Genomic DNA, 15,534 nt, shown 5'->3' on the forward strand with positions numbered 1-15,534 from the left:
TATGAACACTTAGTGCGCTGGACTACATTATACTGATCTGTGAAATACCCATGCAGCCACTCTTCTTTATCGCAGAGGAGTGAGGCATCTGCTCAATAAACGATCTTTGCAGTCCTTCAATTTCAAATCCTTCCTCGCGCGAGCTCTCTTCCTAGCGACGCTCCATGGTTACGAGCGGCAGGAAGCGCGCTCACGGTGGCGCACTGGGAACAACAACAACAACAACAACAACATGAACGCGGAGCCTCCGGAGGTTGTTTGTGTCTCTAACTCAAATGTCGTTATGATAAATGTGGCCCGATTGTTGACTCGTTCTTCGGGTAACTTCTCCCGGAAGTGCGGGTCACGGTTCCACAGCGTTGGCGGCTGTCAGCGGTTAGCTAGCTGCTAGCTGCTAGCTGCTAACGGCTTTGCTAGGCCGTTAGCTAACTTAATGGCCGACATGTATCTGTTAAACTCTCGATCACAACTCTCGTCTTGTTTGGTTAAAGTGCTGTGAGTCTGCTGGTTAACCAGTTCAAAGGTTAACTGGTTTGTCACCAAGTTAACTCCCAGTTAACCTGTTGCTTCCGAGCTGACTTTAAAGGGTCCGTGTGTGAGATTTAGCTGAAACGGGTCAGTTTCTGAATGTTAAATAATCCTAGTGGTGTTTTCACTCGTGTGAAATCATTTAAATTGTATGAATTGTAGTTTTATTTACGCTTGAATTGCGCTTTATGTTTAAATACGTTATATTTACATCGGCAGCGGGTCCTCTCTACGGAGGCCGCCATGTTTTTTTTTTTTTACAGTTGCTCAAACTGAACCGATTTGTTATCCTGTGAATTAGAAAAGTGCAAGAAAACAAAAGTACAAGATAAAACCGGATGTATTATTAATAATAGATGTTATGTGATGAATGTGATGAATATTTAAGTCTGATCTGGTTTCATGAGGAGTGATATGAAGTGACAGCATCTGACAGGGAGGATGTTCCTGGAGTGACTGTCCTCTGCTGTCTGACCAGCAGGTTGTGGAGGATGTGCAGGACACGATCCAGGCTGCATCACAGAGTTGTGTTACCGCGAGTTGTCGTTTTCAGCTTCCATGGAAACGTCTCCGTCTTCTCCTGTGTACTGTGACACAGCTGTGGGAAATGGCACTGACAGTAACGGTTGTGTTGCTCTGTTCGGTGATTCACAGAGAGTGGAGGCATCTCTTCAGCTGCCGGCGGATAAAGATGGGAGTCGGACAGTTGGACAATCCTCCATGAATCAGCAGGGACCTCGAAGTCTTCCTGCAGCCGGACAGGACCAGTGGCAGCGCAGACGGGAAACAGATGATTGGGAGCCTCTACAGCCCAGTGGACGCTCTTTGCAGCTGGGTATGTACATTCAATAAAAACAATGAATTTCACTCTCTCTCCTCTCCCCTTTAAATAATATATTGAATACAATTAGATGATGCAGAATTGATGTATCACTATAAATCTGTGTTGTGACTCAAAGAATAAAATATCCTTTGCAGTGTGTGTTTATGTAGATGTGTCTGTCACAGATTTTATGGTATCTGTGTACGTGTGGAAAACCTCATTTTATTTTCTTTTTAATAATTCATTGCATTGTATCTCATCATAATGGCAGTGAGTGTTTGCATTCGTTAACTTTGAAGGATTTTTATTCCGTCCTAAGTTTGATGCCTGTTCATGTTGCTTGTGGATAACGTCAGTATTTTCTGTGTCTTCAGAATTTCAGGACAGTAACTTGTCTCCAGCTCTTTTCCTCTTGCCTGGAAACTCTCGAGTGGAACGCAACTTTACTGAATATTCTTTATTCCAACAAAGTGACCATGAATTTGCTCCTTTAAGGTAAAAACAAACAAACAATTAAAATCTAATTATTGGTTGTGTGGACATCGTTTTCTTTATGAGAAATTAAGATTTGTATTACTTCATTTACTTTTTTAAGGGCGTACCCTGACATGTCCATGGCGTCGGAGAGATTCCACTTGCCGCCCCAGGATCGCACCACTCAGGCGTCTGAGCGTGGCTCACTGTCCCAGCACCCGTTGGCCCATGCAACCATCCTTTCTGAAGAAGGAACGAGCAGCTGCTGCTCTCTGTCCCAGCACAGTATGCCACCAGGGGACGAAAGCAGACGAGAGGAAATGATTCACTCCCGACTGACTGACCTGCAGGCATCTAGAGATGATGGTGGTGGCAGAGAGAAGGACTCTGAGACACTAACTGACCTTAAAAACAAGCTCGCAGCTGTAGACGATGACACCTTCTTTCTGAGTAAGGACATCCCTGCCCAGCATCTTCTGGACATCCTTCAGAAAGAGGTTGGCATGCTGAGCAGCAGTAGTAGTGCGCTGTCCTCTGCCTCTGAGATGTCTGTCAAGAGCATTACATCTTTTGTCCAAGAGTCTAAAAGCTTGAAAATTTCCAAACCAGGAATTCCCCAAAGCTTGGCTAGAAGAGAAGGTCCACCTGGTGAAGCTTCTCTGCCCCAGCAGCAGACGCAGCAACCTGACCCGTCACAAACGCTGTCATCTGAGGTCGGTAACATCACCATGGGTTCCCGCAGCACGCAACCTGATGACAGCAGTGAAGTGTTGTACAGGGAGCTGCTGTCTGAGGCTGAGGGGAACCGCAGCAGAGAAGCTGGAGCTAAAAACCAACAGCAGAAAAGTGCTTCACCACCTGCTCAGTTTCTTACAGAGACATCCACTGGCAAGCCAAGTGTGACCCGAAAAAATCTGAGTGACCTGCCATGGACCGGGCCGTTTTCATCCGGTGTGGAAAGGCTGCACAGAGAGCAAGACCTCTGGTCCTCAGGGAACCAAACAGGGATCGATGGGTCCTACCTGGGTTTCCTTCCACAGTCTCAGTCCACTCCAGGGGTTTTCAAGGCCCCACCCAAATCCAACGTCAAGGCTACATTAGGGAAACTGTCTGCCATAGAATCTGATAAAGAAAGCTCGTATCAATCGAGGACTGGGATCTCTCCACAGCCAGCTGTTCCTGAGCCTGACGTCCATCGTCCAGACTCAGCAGATCAGTGCCACGAGGAACATACCTCTGCAAAAGTCCAGTCTCTTCCAAGTCTTAACTACATTCAGAAAGTAGACGCTTGGAGGACGAATCAGAGCTCTGGCAACCCGTCACTGTTTGACAGTCTGGCACTGCAAGGATTTTCTGGCGTCTCTCCTAAAAAGAAAGCTTACGAGGCAGTGTCTGACTCCCTGAATCGCATCCTCAGTGAGCAGGTGCGGAGATTACAGCAGCCTCCTGTTTCCAGTGCTCTCAACGAGAATGTCACACAGGAATCCTCAGCAGCTCCTTCTGGCTCCTCCTCTCCGAGAAGAGGGGAGGCGGTGGGCAGCGCGCCCAGTGACAAAGATATCACTGGGTCTGCAGCAAGACCCTCCAGCTCCCCCTTTGGCCGGTCGCAGTCCCACTCCTCTCTTAGCACAGTAGTCATGTCGGCCCAGAAAGAAAAGAATGAGACTCAGGACGATGTTCATCATCATCTTCACCAGCCGAGTGCCTCAGCTCAGCCCTCACCTCTCGTGAACCTCGGTCAGTTCAGCGACGTGTCAGTCGATCGAGATTTTACACTTTCAAGTTCCCAAGATAGTTACAACAGTGGAGTTAAATTAGGAACTTCTATCGGAGCTTCTTCTGTCACGAGCCTGGAGGTGGATAATTATGCCCCCTACTGGACTTCTAAACTGTTGTCAACATCACCTCTGCCCGGACCTCGAGAATTCAACATCGAAGAACGAATTCCGGTAACTGAAAATTTGTTTTTGTTGATTCACGTTTCAGCAGATCATCAACTAAAGTTTTAGCAGTTGATTTGATGCTTTACGATGCATATAGATTCTGCCTGATTTCGCTGTGGTCCTCTTTTTGTTTCCCTTGCAGTTGTATCTCCACAACCTGGGTATCGACCAGTCTCCCTCAACGATATTAAATCCTTTTGCACCCAGAGGGCCAATCAGAGAACCTGAATTCTCTCCCACTGATCTCTGTACAATTAAAGGATCGATTGGAACCCCGTCCAAGAGCACCCAACCCTCTGAAGGTAATATTTCACCCCATACTAGATCAACTTTGACTGTTTTGCAAATGTACTTTTTGATAACCGATACAGAACCAATGTGGCTAATAAAAAAACGTCTATTTTCAGGTGGCAGTCCCTATAAAGGGGAGTTTTCCAGGTCTAGTATTCGGTCAGTGGACTCTAGTATTTCCATTCCGTTCAGCATGGACAGTCTTGGTCCGGCCGTATCGATCCCAGAGCCGACCAAGCGAGCATCTCCTCCATCTGATGCTGAAGCTGTCCAGACTGAACGCAGACTGACACCAGCCTCCCAGCGTGAGGAGGATTCCCACTCCTCCACATTGCATCTCAGCCAGCAGCAGCAGCAGCAACAGAAGGACGACACTCTAACCAGCAGTCAGAATATTTTCCTGCCAGGAGAGAGGTTTGACTCTGACCTCTCATCGGTTACTCAGGCGAGGAGCGAGGAAAGAGATTTGGAGTCTCCCTTGCAGACAAGTTGTAGTTTGGATAAAAGTGCAGAGGATTCTTTTGTTAGCTCTAAGGCCTTGTTGGAGATCAATAAACTGCTCTCTCAGTCGGATAAAGTGGTGTCTGCTGGAGCTTCCTCAGCCTCCCCTGCAGCGCCCCGTCTGCTGCCTGACGATGACTTATTCCTCTCCTTCAGGAGGAAAACCAGTAAACTCCAGGACTCCTCGTTCTCCGGAGCTGAAGACCCCAGAACTCGTTCCTCCTCGCTGTGGGCCAGGTCATCGTCTGATTCCATGCTTACCTCAGAAAAACCAAGGCAAAGCTCTTTAGGTCGAGAAAGCATGACCTCCTCATGGCAGCCTGATTATCCGTCCACACAGTCTCTCACTACTGCACCTGCTGCAGGTTCAACCCTTGTTCTCTCCAAACCAGCCAGACGGGCGGAGCCTGAAGGCTGCAGTGCTGCACCTCCCGACAATAAAGTCCCAACACAACCACCAGTCATCCAGTCTCCACCCGCTGTGAATCCACAGCAGCTCATCTCTACATCGACAGAGACGGCGGCTGCACTCGAGGTGGAAGAAGAGCCTGCGCCTGGAGGTCCTGCACAGAGCAGCTCCTCGTCGCCCGCTCCTGACGACACAGATCAGGGAGGGATGAGTGACGGGAGCAGCGAGAGCTCACTGGCAGTCAGAGTGGCCAAGTTACTCCAGAGTGAGTCTCCAGCCACCATGATGTCCAGTACGCCCAGCATGACTGATCAAGAGGAGAGCAAAGCCAGAGGTACGACCACTCAAAGTTTAACAGTTTCTAAGACACAAGCATATTGGTTGCTCATATTCTTTTTCTTCATTATATTCACCCTATGTTGATTTAAGCCTTTCAGGGTCAACTTTTATTTTATTCACTGATAAAGTCGAGACACAGTCAGTTTATAGTCGTCTAGTAAAGTGTAATGCTTATGTCAGTCCTCAGACACAACCATGTCAAGCTCAGAAAACATAATTAGACTGTTTTCAAATGTACATCTGGATAAAAGTGTGTTTATGTTGCAGAGTGGATCAAACTGAAGGTGTCAGGTCAGCAGTGCGAGCCTCTGGAGTTGGACATAGAAGATAGAAGACGGATTGAAGAGATCAAGAAAGAGCTGCTGTTAAAATATCCCATGAAGGTAAAAGAGCGAAAACATGTGAAACGCAGCAACCAGTCCAGAAAAGCTTGAGCATTAGAGCACAAAGCAACTTTAAATCCTGATTTTTCAAACCATATAATTTGTCTTTTAATATTCTAATGTCATTATCTCTCTGTCAATGTCTGCACGGTTCAGGTATCACAGTTAAGGTAACTGATGTTGGTGGTTTGAAGTATTTTATATAAAACAGAGTGCTGTGAACTCTGCTTTGTGTGGTTTGATGGTTGCATTGTTTTCTCCTTGCATGTCAGAGTTTTCCACAAACTCTTCCCTGTTCTGGATCCAGGTTTGGTTGCAGTGCTGAAACGTTTGGATGTGAATCTTTGTGACAGATGAGTGAATTCGCAGGATGAGGAACACAAGGACATTGTTTGGGCTCATGGTTTGAAACAGTCTTTTGCTTTCTCTTTCTCCTTCCAGAGCCAGTTGAGTACAGATACAGAGAGCAGTGCAGCGTCCAGTGTCCAGAGGAGACAAGATCCACCTCAGTCTGCAGAGACGTTCACCCCCAACCAGCTGTCTCAGCCTCTGCAAGGCCTCAGAACGAACCTGTCTGACTCCAGCGTGCAGCTTAGAGACCCTCGTCGCCCAGACACTCTAGAAGCTCAAGTACAGAAGATTGCTGCTCGAGAAGGAGTAACCCTGCCCAGAACAAACCCTCGGGCCCTCACGTCCATCTCCATCGCCACCTGCAGGCGCTCCACTTCCCCTTCTCCCTCCACGTCGCCTGCACATCCCATCAGCCCGGCCTCAGAGCCACTCCACACGAGCGAGCTCTGGACAGCAGACGAACACCTTAAAGTGAACAGACCACCCACTCAAAACGAGGAGAAGACAACCAGAGAGCTGACATCAAGGTTTGAACCGAGCAGTCGTCTCTACACCAGAAAGCAAAGCCTAGATTCTCAGTTAATGTCAGGAAATCAGACGAGGCAAGATGCTGTGGGAGGCCAGTTTGGAAACCCTCCTCCACCCTTGCAGATTTTAAATAGAGAGGATCAGCGAGATGATTTATTCATCTGGGACAGCTCTGTGTCTGGTGCCCACGGAGCTGAAAGAACCACAGGTTCATCCCCCTCTGAATCTCCTGCCACGGCCGGTCACGTCTCCCATGTCCATCTCACTCTGTCCCCGAAAGCAGCTGATCCCAGCTTGGCCTCGGCTCTGAGCTCCAGTCGAGCTGGTGCAGCTACAGAGATGCCACGTAGAGAATTTGTTCTCCTCAGACACTCTCCATCCACAGCCAGCAGCCCGGACGAAGGTGTGGGTCTGTCCAGTCCCCCAGAGTGGTACGAGACCGGAGAGCCGAGGGAAGAGCGGGGGCTTGAACGAGCCGACACCTCCACCCGGTTTAAATCTGTGGTTCCTCGACGAAGAATCACCTCCGCACCCAAACAAGCCTTCACACCACGTCCCAGAGCTGAAGTTTCCAAAAGGCCCTTAACCCACGAATCAGCAGGTTTGTTATGAAAATAACTTTTAATGTGAGAGAACTATGAGTAAAGGACTTTTCTTCTTATTTACTTTGTAGCAGGAGAAGTGTGGGAGATAGGAACCTTCATTTATCTCTTAATCACGTCTTGAAAGAGGATTAAGTTCAAACTGGAGGATTTGTTTTTTAAGTCCAGGGGTAGAAACAAGTTGTGGCAGCGGCGTCAGGGATTAAAAGTGAGGCACCTGCAACTAATGATTGTTTTTTATTATAAATTAATCTGTAGATCATATTAGACTCATATTTAATCTGTGAATTTACAGTAAATAGTGAAAATGAAAACAATTAAATAAAACAAAACTACTATATCCATACTTGGTACAGAAATTCTCACGTTTCAGAAGTTGCAATTAAATAATTATTAGTAAATAGTAATTATAAAAAGAAATTCACAAATACGTTGAATGATAATTTTTTGAGCCCTTGCAAAAAAACTAAATAAGTTAATAGTGCAACAGACCAGGAAGAAAACTGAATTTTCTGTTTTCCTGTGAAATATCTGTGACGTTTGGGTTCATGTGTTCTTAAGATGTGATCATGAAAATGTTGACATGAAAGTAGTTTATTCTAACTATTCTAACTTGTCTATTCTTTCCTGTTCCCTCTCCCTCCTGCAGCGGTGCCTGTTCTGTTGCCTTACAAACCCCGCGGCAGTGAGGAGCTCTTCTACGTCCCTCAGCTAGAAGCTGACGTCTCCTCCACTGGGCACTCGGACACCACCATGGAGAGCTCGCACACAGGTACGGCACTTTTTCACTGAGCTGCTTTATTAACGTGTCCGACTGAAGATCCGATCATCATCTAACAAACAAACACTTAAATCGGGTTATTCCAGGTTTCACTCGGTTTTTATAAAATAGCTTTTGGTAAATCCCTCGACAAACTCTGAAACTTGAAATTGTCACAGCAAAAATAAAAACAGCAAATTAGAAAGTAAGGAATTAATGAGTCCAGAGGATTGAATCGTCGGTTGAATAATCTGTGCTGAACGAGGCTCTGCTCTCATTTCCCCCGAGCCCGTGTGGGTCGCAGCTGCTCCATTGTAACGTACACCCGGCAGCACATCAATTATTCATGTTCAGGGGCTGGACGAGACAAAGGCAGAGCGGGGCCCCAGCGGAGACACACAGGGAGAGAGGGGGCTGTCGACTCCACGTCTTTCAAACGTCTTCTGTTCAGTTCTGCCTGAAAATGAAAGGATTTGTCTCATTTTGAGCAGTTTCATTCGTCTGTTGTCTCAGAAATTAAGACAATGTTGGTGTAACGGCCACCAGGTAACAAACCACTTTTTGAATTCTGACCAGGCTCAGACGACGCCGTGGCCCCACGCTTCAGCAGTGAGGTCCTCGGGCACCAGGACCCGGGGCTGGACCGCGGCGTCACCATCAGACACACGGAGGGCATCTACAGCAAGAGGCTGAGAACGGCTAACTTCAAAATGCAACAACCTGGACACAGAGGTATGTTGACATCAAGTGTGTTGAGTTGAAAGAGTGAAACGAGCAATAATCACCAAGTCTGTCATTAATAATAATAAACTTTATTTATATAGCACCTTTCAAAACAGTGACAATGTGCTTTACAAGTTAGAAACGAAGGCAAACAATTAAAATCTGTTTCAAGATCTCACAAATAATAAGAGTTACAGTAACAAACTAAATCAAACCAGCTATTGATTAAAATAGTCAGTTATTTGGTTAATATTAATATATGTGTCTGTCTGGTTAAATTAAATCATAACTAAATGTTGGAATTGCAGAAAAATAAAACACCTTTGGGAAGACGTTAAAAAAAACCCCCAGATTATTTCATAATAGTTCACATATTAGAACATAATTTAATCAAAAGGGAAAGAGCAATAATAAATGTACCAAAAGACTAAACTATCAAGTATTAAACGTTGGGTTAAGCAGATTATAAAGTTTATTCATAGGTAAACAGAACTGTTGCTTTTCCGAAGTGTAGACGGGTGTCCACAGTTGCGGCAAATTTGTGTGAACACCCTTAAATAATATGATCAATTATGTTCAGAAGACTAAAGACACCATGGGGGGGGAACCTCCTAACGAGGCCCCAGGACATTGTAGACGTCTGCCTGAAGACGAGAGCGAGAGATTCCCTTCGATGCATTTATTAAATATTTTTAAAAATCTGCTCTTCATTCAGTCTTAACACCTGATGTGTTTTTCTTGTTGCAGATTCCTCGGTGACGGCAAATAAAAGCTCTCAAACGAGCGCAAACCGAACTTCACGCCCGTCCTCTCAGGTGTCGCTGGGCTTGACCAGATTGTCTTCGTCAAACAACCCAGAAGCCCCGAAGAGAGACCAGGGAACCAGCCCGATGCCGTTCACTCGTCACCATCAGCCAGAGACGAACCGTGAGACAGTTCAGCCAGTTCACATGGACCTGAGGTGTAGGACGAGTCATCACCTGGACCAGAGCTCTGTCCCTCAAACAGGAGGACACCAGCACACGAGGGACGTCGCTCCCCCGGCCTCCCCACAGAGCAACATCGGTCTGGACGAGCTGTGGCAGAGGTTCTGTGATCGCTGGACCATCGAGCAGTCTCGTCCAACCAGCGACCAAGAGGCGTCGCTGCTGCAGAGGCTGGAGCGTCTGTCCCGTCTCATTCACAGCAGGAGGAGAACCAACGTGTCGGAGCTACAGGAGGAAAATCAGAAGCTAGGGAGGAGGAGAGAAGACGCTGCGAGGGAAGAAAAGAGGCACAGCAACAGAGAGGATGATGGGAGTTTACACGAAGAGACAAAACCTCCCGTCCCTCATCAGGCCCAGCGAACATCTCAGCCTGCAGCGGAGAACAGTCGCACCTCCTTCTCCTCCAGTCTCTCCCACAGCTCCTCCCAGAGTCTGACCCTCAGTCCCGCAGACGGAGACGCGTCAGAGAGCTTGTCCACCGTGTCGGGCTCCATGTCCAGCGTGGACACGGCCCGGCTGGTCCGAGTCTTCGGCGCACACAGAGTCAAGCACCTGAAAAGCGGCTCCAGCCTCGGTAAACTTTACAACACCATCAACAAGCAGAAAGAAGGGAGGGAACAGAGGAGAGAGAGACACGGAGACCACCCGCACCTCATCACGCCGTTAGAGACCACCGGCACCGGCGAGTCCTCTGTGCCGTTAGAGACCACCGGCACCGGCGAGTCCCCGGTGCCGTTAGAGACCACCGGCACCGGCGAGTCCTCAGTAAGTTCAATATCCACTGACTAGTTTCTCTGTTCCTCACAACACCCTCAAAGTTCACGGTTTTACGAAGCCGTAAGTCTTAAAAAGATTGATATAATATATATAATAATAAATATAGAGCCTTAGAAAATTAAAATTTCTACAAAGAAAAATATTAAGATTAGTGAAAAGTTAGTTTAATTTCTGAGTCTGTGATTCCTGAATAAAAAGCCCAGAGACCTGTTTCTCTCACGGTCACCGAACAGCTCTAAACTCTGGATGTTGCTCCTCAGGTTGCTGCTGACTCTGCGTCGTCCACCAGCACCTACACCCCCCCATCCCACCGCGGACCCTCCAACACTCTGGCAGCCAAGAAGACGGTGAAACTGCTCAGCAAAGGCATCCAGACAGGTTTGATGAGCACTAGTTTAAGATCAGTTTCTAATATTTCAGGCTTGAAGACTTTGACCACCCTTCACATAAACTCTACATAGCCTCTTTTCCCCCGATCGAAAAATCCACCAACAACCACGAATATCTGGCTTTGTTTCATTTTTCAGCTGGTGACCTGGAGATCGTCAGAAACGCGACCCGGCGCCACACCAGAGACGTTGGAACCACGTTCCCCTCGCCTCATGAAACCAGAGCGTCGAGGCAGATTTCATCTTCCTCACCCAGTGGAGAGAGAGGAAGAGGAGGGCAGAAGAATCCCTCTAAGATTCAGTCCTCACAGAAACAGAGGAAGAGCAAGCGGAGCCCATCAAAGCTTTATCCTGCAGGTACGACGACGACGTGCATCACATCTTGTCTAGTTTGTATCATCAATAACTTAATGGTATCGTTTCTTTTTAATAGTTAAATGCCAGAATAAAAGACTGTTTTCCTCCAGGCGTCTCTTGGTTCATCTCTGCTGACGACCTGCGCTCCGAGGCGAGGAAGGAGAACCAGCAGCAGGCGGAGGAGTCGGCACGGAGGCCGAGCACCGCCTGGTTTGAGCCGCACGGCAGAACCCAACCGTGGAGAGAACCGCTCAGACAGAGACAAGTCCACGAGGACAGAACCATACACCACACGGAACCTGATACCAGAACCAAGACGACGTCGTCTGGTCTCACACGCGTCTCTCTGCAGGTTGGTTTGTACATTCGTCTTTTTCTTTATACGTCATCTCTTAAAGCGACAGACGTTCATCTGTAGGTGACTCATTTTAAATTCTGATATAGATTCTTTAACACATCTGGTTGGTCATGAACAGTACATGTTAATTTTATACGTTTCTATAAGAGAGCTGGTAGAAAACTTGGCAGGAAATTTAGGCAGAGATGAAGAACGACATGCAATAATACATTTTATGGTTAATGGTCAGTGCCTTCAACCTCATGCTTGGAAAATAGCATAACATGTCAAAGAAATAAGATGTTCACCTTTTTAAAACTGGAAAAAGTGGTTAATGCTCCTCCTCCATCCTGCAGGAGGCGCTGGAGCTGTGGCGCCCGGGGTTCATCTGTCGGTCCACGCAGAGGGTGAAGTGTCTGGCTCTGCAGGCGGAGGAGAGGAAGCTTCAGGCCGTCTTCATCAGAGAGAGAGACGAGCTCTTCAGCCAGCCCAGAGGAGGGGGGGGGCCGCCGAGGCCTGCAGGTACTGCACTGAACACGCTGGAGGAGGAAGTTGATGTTGAAGAGTAAAGGTTCTGTGCTCTTCATTAAAATATAACGTGTGTGTGTGTGTGTGTGTGTGTGTGTGTGTGTGTGTGTGTGTGTGTGTGTGTGTGTGTGTGTGTGTGTGTGTGTGTGTGTGTGTGTGTGTGTGTGTGTGTGTGTGTGTGTGTGTGTGTGTGTGTGTGTGTGAAGGCACCGCTCTGCTGAGGAGGGCTGTTCCCAGGAAGGAGATGATCCAGAGGTCCAAACTGTGAGTTCCTGCTCTTATGTATATATCGTTTCATTAAAGAGAAAATAGCCAGTGATGATTTTATTTAGCGACATGTTAACAATAGTAAATAGGTGTTTCATCATCTAAGACACATGTGGTGTGAGTTTGTTTCCTCCTGACTTAGCTGATGAGAGATGGTTAAGAGGTGGAAGTATGAAGTTTCTTCTTTGTGTGAAATGTACGGTGGTGGTGGGACATAAAGATGTAATACTAGACAAAGCACTGTATGAACATGTGTGTGAACGAGTGAATGGAACTCGTAAAGTACTTTGAGTGATGATCAGACTGTAAAAGTTCTTTATAAGTAATGTCGATTTACCATTTGAAGACTTTTAGACTTTTTGTCTAAACCGTGTTTCTCCTTCAGGATCTATGAGAATCTGCCTGAGGTGCAGAGGAGGAGGGAGGAGGAACGGAGGAAAGCAGAATACAGATCTTACCGACTGAACGCACAACTCTACAACAAGGTACAAACATGTTCCTCATCATGAACCTGAGTCTGAAGAGGAGGCTGTCAAATCTGTTTTAACATGAATCCTGTGAATGTCTGTACATGAAACTAGAAGAAACTGATTCTTACAGATTTTAACTCAAGTTTTGTCTCATTTGAATTTTTCAGAGAATCACCACCCGTGTCCTGAGCAGACGAACAGCCTGGCAATGAGCAACATGTTTTTAAAATCTTTGTAAGAAACAAAACGACCTAAATCCACTTTTATTTATGAACCACATTGTTACAGTTGGTATTTTATAGATTATGCTGAAAAGTAGAATTCTACTCGTGAACGTAAGACGTGATTTTAGTCGGTTTGACTGACGAATGTGTGTAAATGTGAAAATAAACCAGGTTTTTCTTTAAATGCTGCGACGTCCGATCCGTCACTTTGGTGTAAGACACGAGGCCGACAGCGATTCTCTGGCTTTACCGTCTTTATTGATCAGGTTTGAGAGCAGGAAGCCACACGAGGAGAAGGTACGACGACCAGCACAGATACACAGGACCAATAAATAACGTCTGCATTTCCCCTCTGAAGCTTCAGCTATGTAGATGCACTATGCCCATTAAGTACAACAGAAAAGTTACACCAGTGTAAACGTAAAATAATCTTAAAATCATGAAATAAAAACAGTTAGTGTTAGTTAATGAGCTAAAACCTTTTTAAAATCAGTCATGGCGAACGTGGTGAAGGGAAACAAAGTCTTTGGCAGAGATGTGGTTTTTTTTTTCAAAATAAAGTTTGGTTGAATGAAATGAGAAATAAGGCAGCGCTCTTCAACTCGAGGCTCTGTGGGATTAAGGCTTGGACAAAAGTTTAGATCAGAAACAGCCAATTCAGCACTTTTACCAAGCAGGTGAAAGTCGACAGTAACACGTTTAATAAATACTAAATAACTTAAATCATATATAATCTTTCATCTGACTAAAGTGCAGTCGAGCTGTTTTAAATAAACAAAGTAAAAGAATCCTACACAGTGAATTTGAGATTAATCTGCTTCTCTTGTTCTGTGCAGCTCCGTTATCTTTTTTTTTTAAACGAAGTAAAAAACTAAACCCTCGTTTACTTCATTAGTTCATGTTTGTGCAGGAATAAAAGTTACATCCCAGTTCTCCAGACTTAAAATAAAGTAAATAAAAACCACAGGAAACAACGACCACGACTCTAAACAGACACATTCTAGTTGTTCTGGATCTCTTTCCCTTTTAGACAGTGGAGTTATAAAAATGTACACAGCAGTTAAACACAGAAAGGTGGAGCGACATCCAGCTGAAGATAAACCACACTGCAGGTTCCACACCGGAGCTGAGACTCCATCAGTAAGGGTTAACCCTCAGTAAACAGCCATAACAGGGTTGCAGTGAATCGGCAGCATGCAGCAGTGCAGTCGTCAGCAGGTTCTTCACAACTCAGACGTCATGATAATCTCTCGGGTCTGTAATCCGCAGTGTTCAGGGCTGTAGTCCAAAGCACAGTTTACTTAGGCTTAAGTTTTAAATAAAGAAAATTTGGGATATTTAAAATAAATATGTGTCTTCAGGGGAGTTTCCTTTTAGTGGTTTCACAATTAAAGATATTAGTCAGGCCTATGATTTCCTTTCAGAATTAATCTTAATGTTGTTATTCTCTTGATTGTTGTGTTGACAAAATGTTTCAGTAACTGGTTTAAGAAAATCCCATAATGTCCTAAATATTTATGTATAACAGCAGAAATCAGAGGAAGATTGGAACCAATGAGGTAATCATAAAAATTTACAATATTTCAGTAAATTGATTAATTAGATAATTATTTAGATTCTAATGATCCTGATCCTAAACGGGTCGAGACTCGGACCTCAGCCACGTGACTCTGATGCTGACTAACCCTGTGTGACGCGGTTTGGCGGATGATGACGGGGTCGGTGGCGTGGCGTCGGTGTAGCAGGCAGGGTCGGGGGGCGGGTGGAGTTTAGGTCCTCAGCAGACTGTGGACTCTGTGCAGCTGAGACTGGGACAGGACGAGGCGGTGGACCTGCTCCTGACCGCGGAGACACGGCACCATGACCCGACCCACCAGCACCGTGTCGCCCTGCTTCTCCTCCTTCGCCTGAAACACAGAATATCAGATCTGATGAGAGGAGGTGAACGACTCAACATGGTTTACTGAATCGTTTTAGTTTATTTCTACAATTTAGATCATATTCTCAATTCTCAGAGCTTCTGCTCTACCTTCACGAACGAAGTGGACGGGAAAGTGGCGAAGTCGGACGTCACTCGAGCTCCAGGCTGATGGTTGACCACGTGCTCGGCTACTTCATCCTGAGGGAAAACACAGAAACTTTACTGCCTCACATGACACTGATTGGTGAGAAGTTCAGGAACCATCAGTGTGAGCTGCTGCAGAATCACGACGTTTGTTCTGTTTGACATTAAACAGTTGGAATTAAGTCAGTTCCAGTGTGTTTCACCTTCAGTCGGCCCAGAGTGTCACTCAGAGACTGGAGTCTGGCGGTTTGTTCCAGGAGCTGAGCGCTCGGTGTCACTGCACGACAGAGAATAACCAGAAGTTAAACATTATTCATAGAATACACATGTAAAAACTAAGATGATTGACAGTTTCATGTCTGTCAGACTTAACACAGTAAATCGTACTTCTCTAAGATCTGAAAATCTGTGAATTAATGAGCTTATTATGTCTTAAAAATGAAATTTATCAAAAAGCGAAAAACCCCAAAAACTAAATC

General features: G+C 46.0%; 2 protein-coding genes across 12 annotated transcripts in view; one reads left to right on the top strand and one right to left on the bottom strand.

Annotated features, from left to right (window-relative positions):
- Window positions 1-121: 121 nt before the first annotated feature.
- On the top strand, window positions 122-13,174 carry alms1 (ALMS1 centrosome and basal body associated protein). The gene is made up of 18 exons (XM_047341586.1): window positions 122-253; window positions 1,183-1,363; window positions 1,726-1,846; window positions 1,947-3,774; window positions 3,911-4,070; window positions 4,176-5,303; window positions 5,576-5,691; window positions 6,133-7,171; window positions 7,822-7,944; window positions 8,509-8,664; window positions 9,403-10,406; window positions 10,679-10,796; window positions 10,946-11,164; window positions 11,275-11,516; window positions 11,858-12,023; window positions 12,236-12,293; window positions 12,682-12,781; window positions 12,934-13,174. Exons 1-18 carry the CDS (start codon window positions 233-235, stop codon window positions 12,976-12,978), a joined length of 6,825 nt encoding a protein of 2,274 aa, XP_047197542.1. The 5' UTR covers window positions 122-232; the 3' UTR covers window positions 12,979-13,174.
- Window positions 13,175-13,229: 55 nt separating this feature from the next.
- The window catches only part of dctn1b (dynactin 1b), a 32,443-nt gene continuing 30,138 nt past the window's right edge, over window positions 13,230-15,534 (bottom strand). For all 11 annotated transcript variants that reach the window (XM_047341588.1, XM_035168691.2, XM_035168689.2 and 8 more), the window contains 3 exons: window positions 15,259-15,332; window positions 15,020-15,109; window positions 13,230-14,897 (listed from right to left, as the gene is read on the bottom strand). In XM_047341588.1, coding sequence (XP_047197544.1) covers window positions 14,760-14,897; window positions 15,020-15,109; window positions 15,259-15,332 — 302 coding nt within the window. In that variant the 3' untranslated portion in view covers window positions 13,230-14,759. The remainder of the gene's footprint in view (window positions 14,898-15,019; window positions 15,110-15,258; window positions 15,333-15,534) is intronic.

Source organism: Hippoglossus stenolepis, chromosome 10 (genome assembly GCF_022539355.2).
Source record: "Hippoglossus stenolepis isolate QCI-W04-F060 chromosome 10, HSTE1.2, whole genome shotgun sequence".
NCBI lineage: Eukaryota > Metazoa > Chordata > Actinopteri > Pleuronectiformes > Pleuronectidae > Hippoglossus > Hippoglossus stenolepis.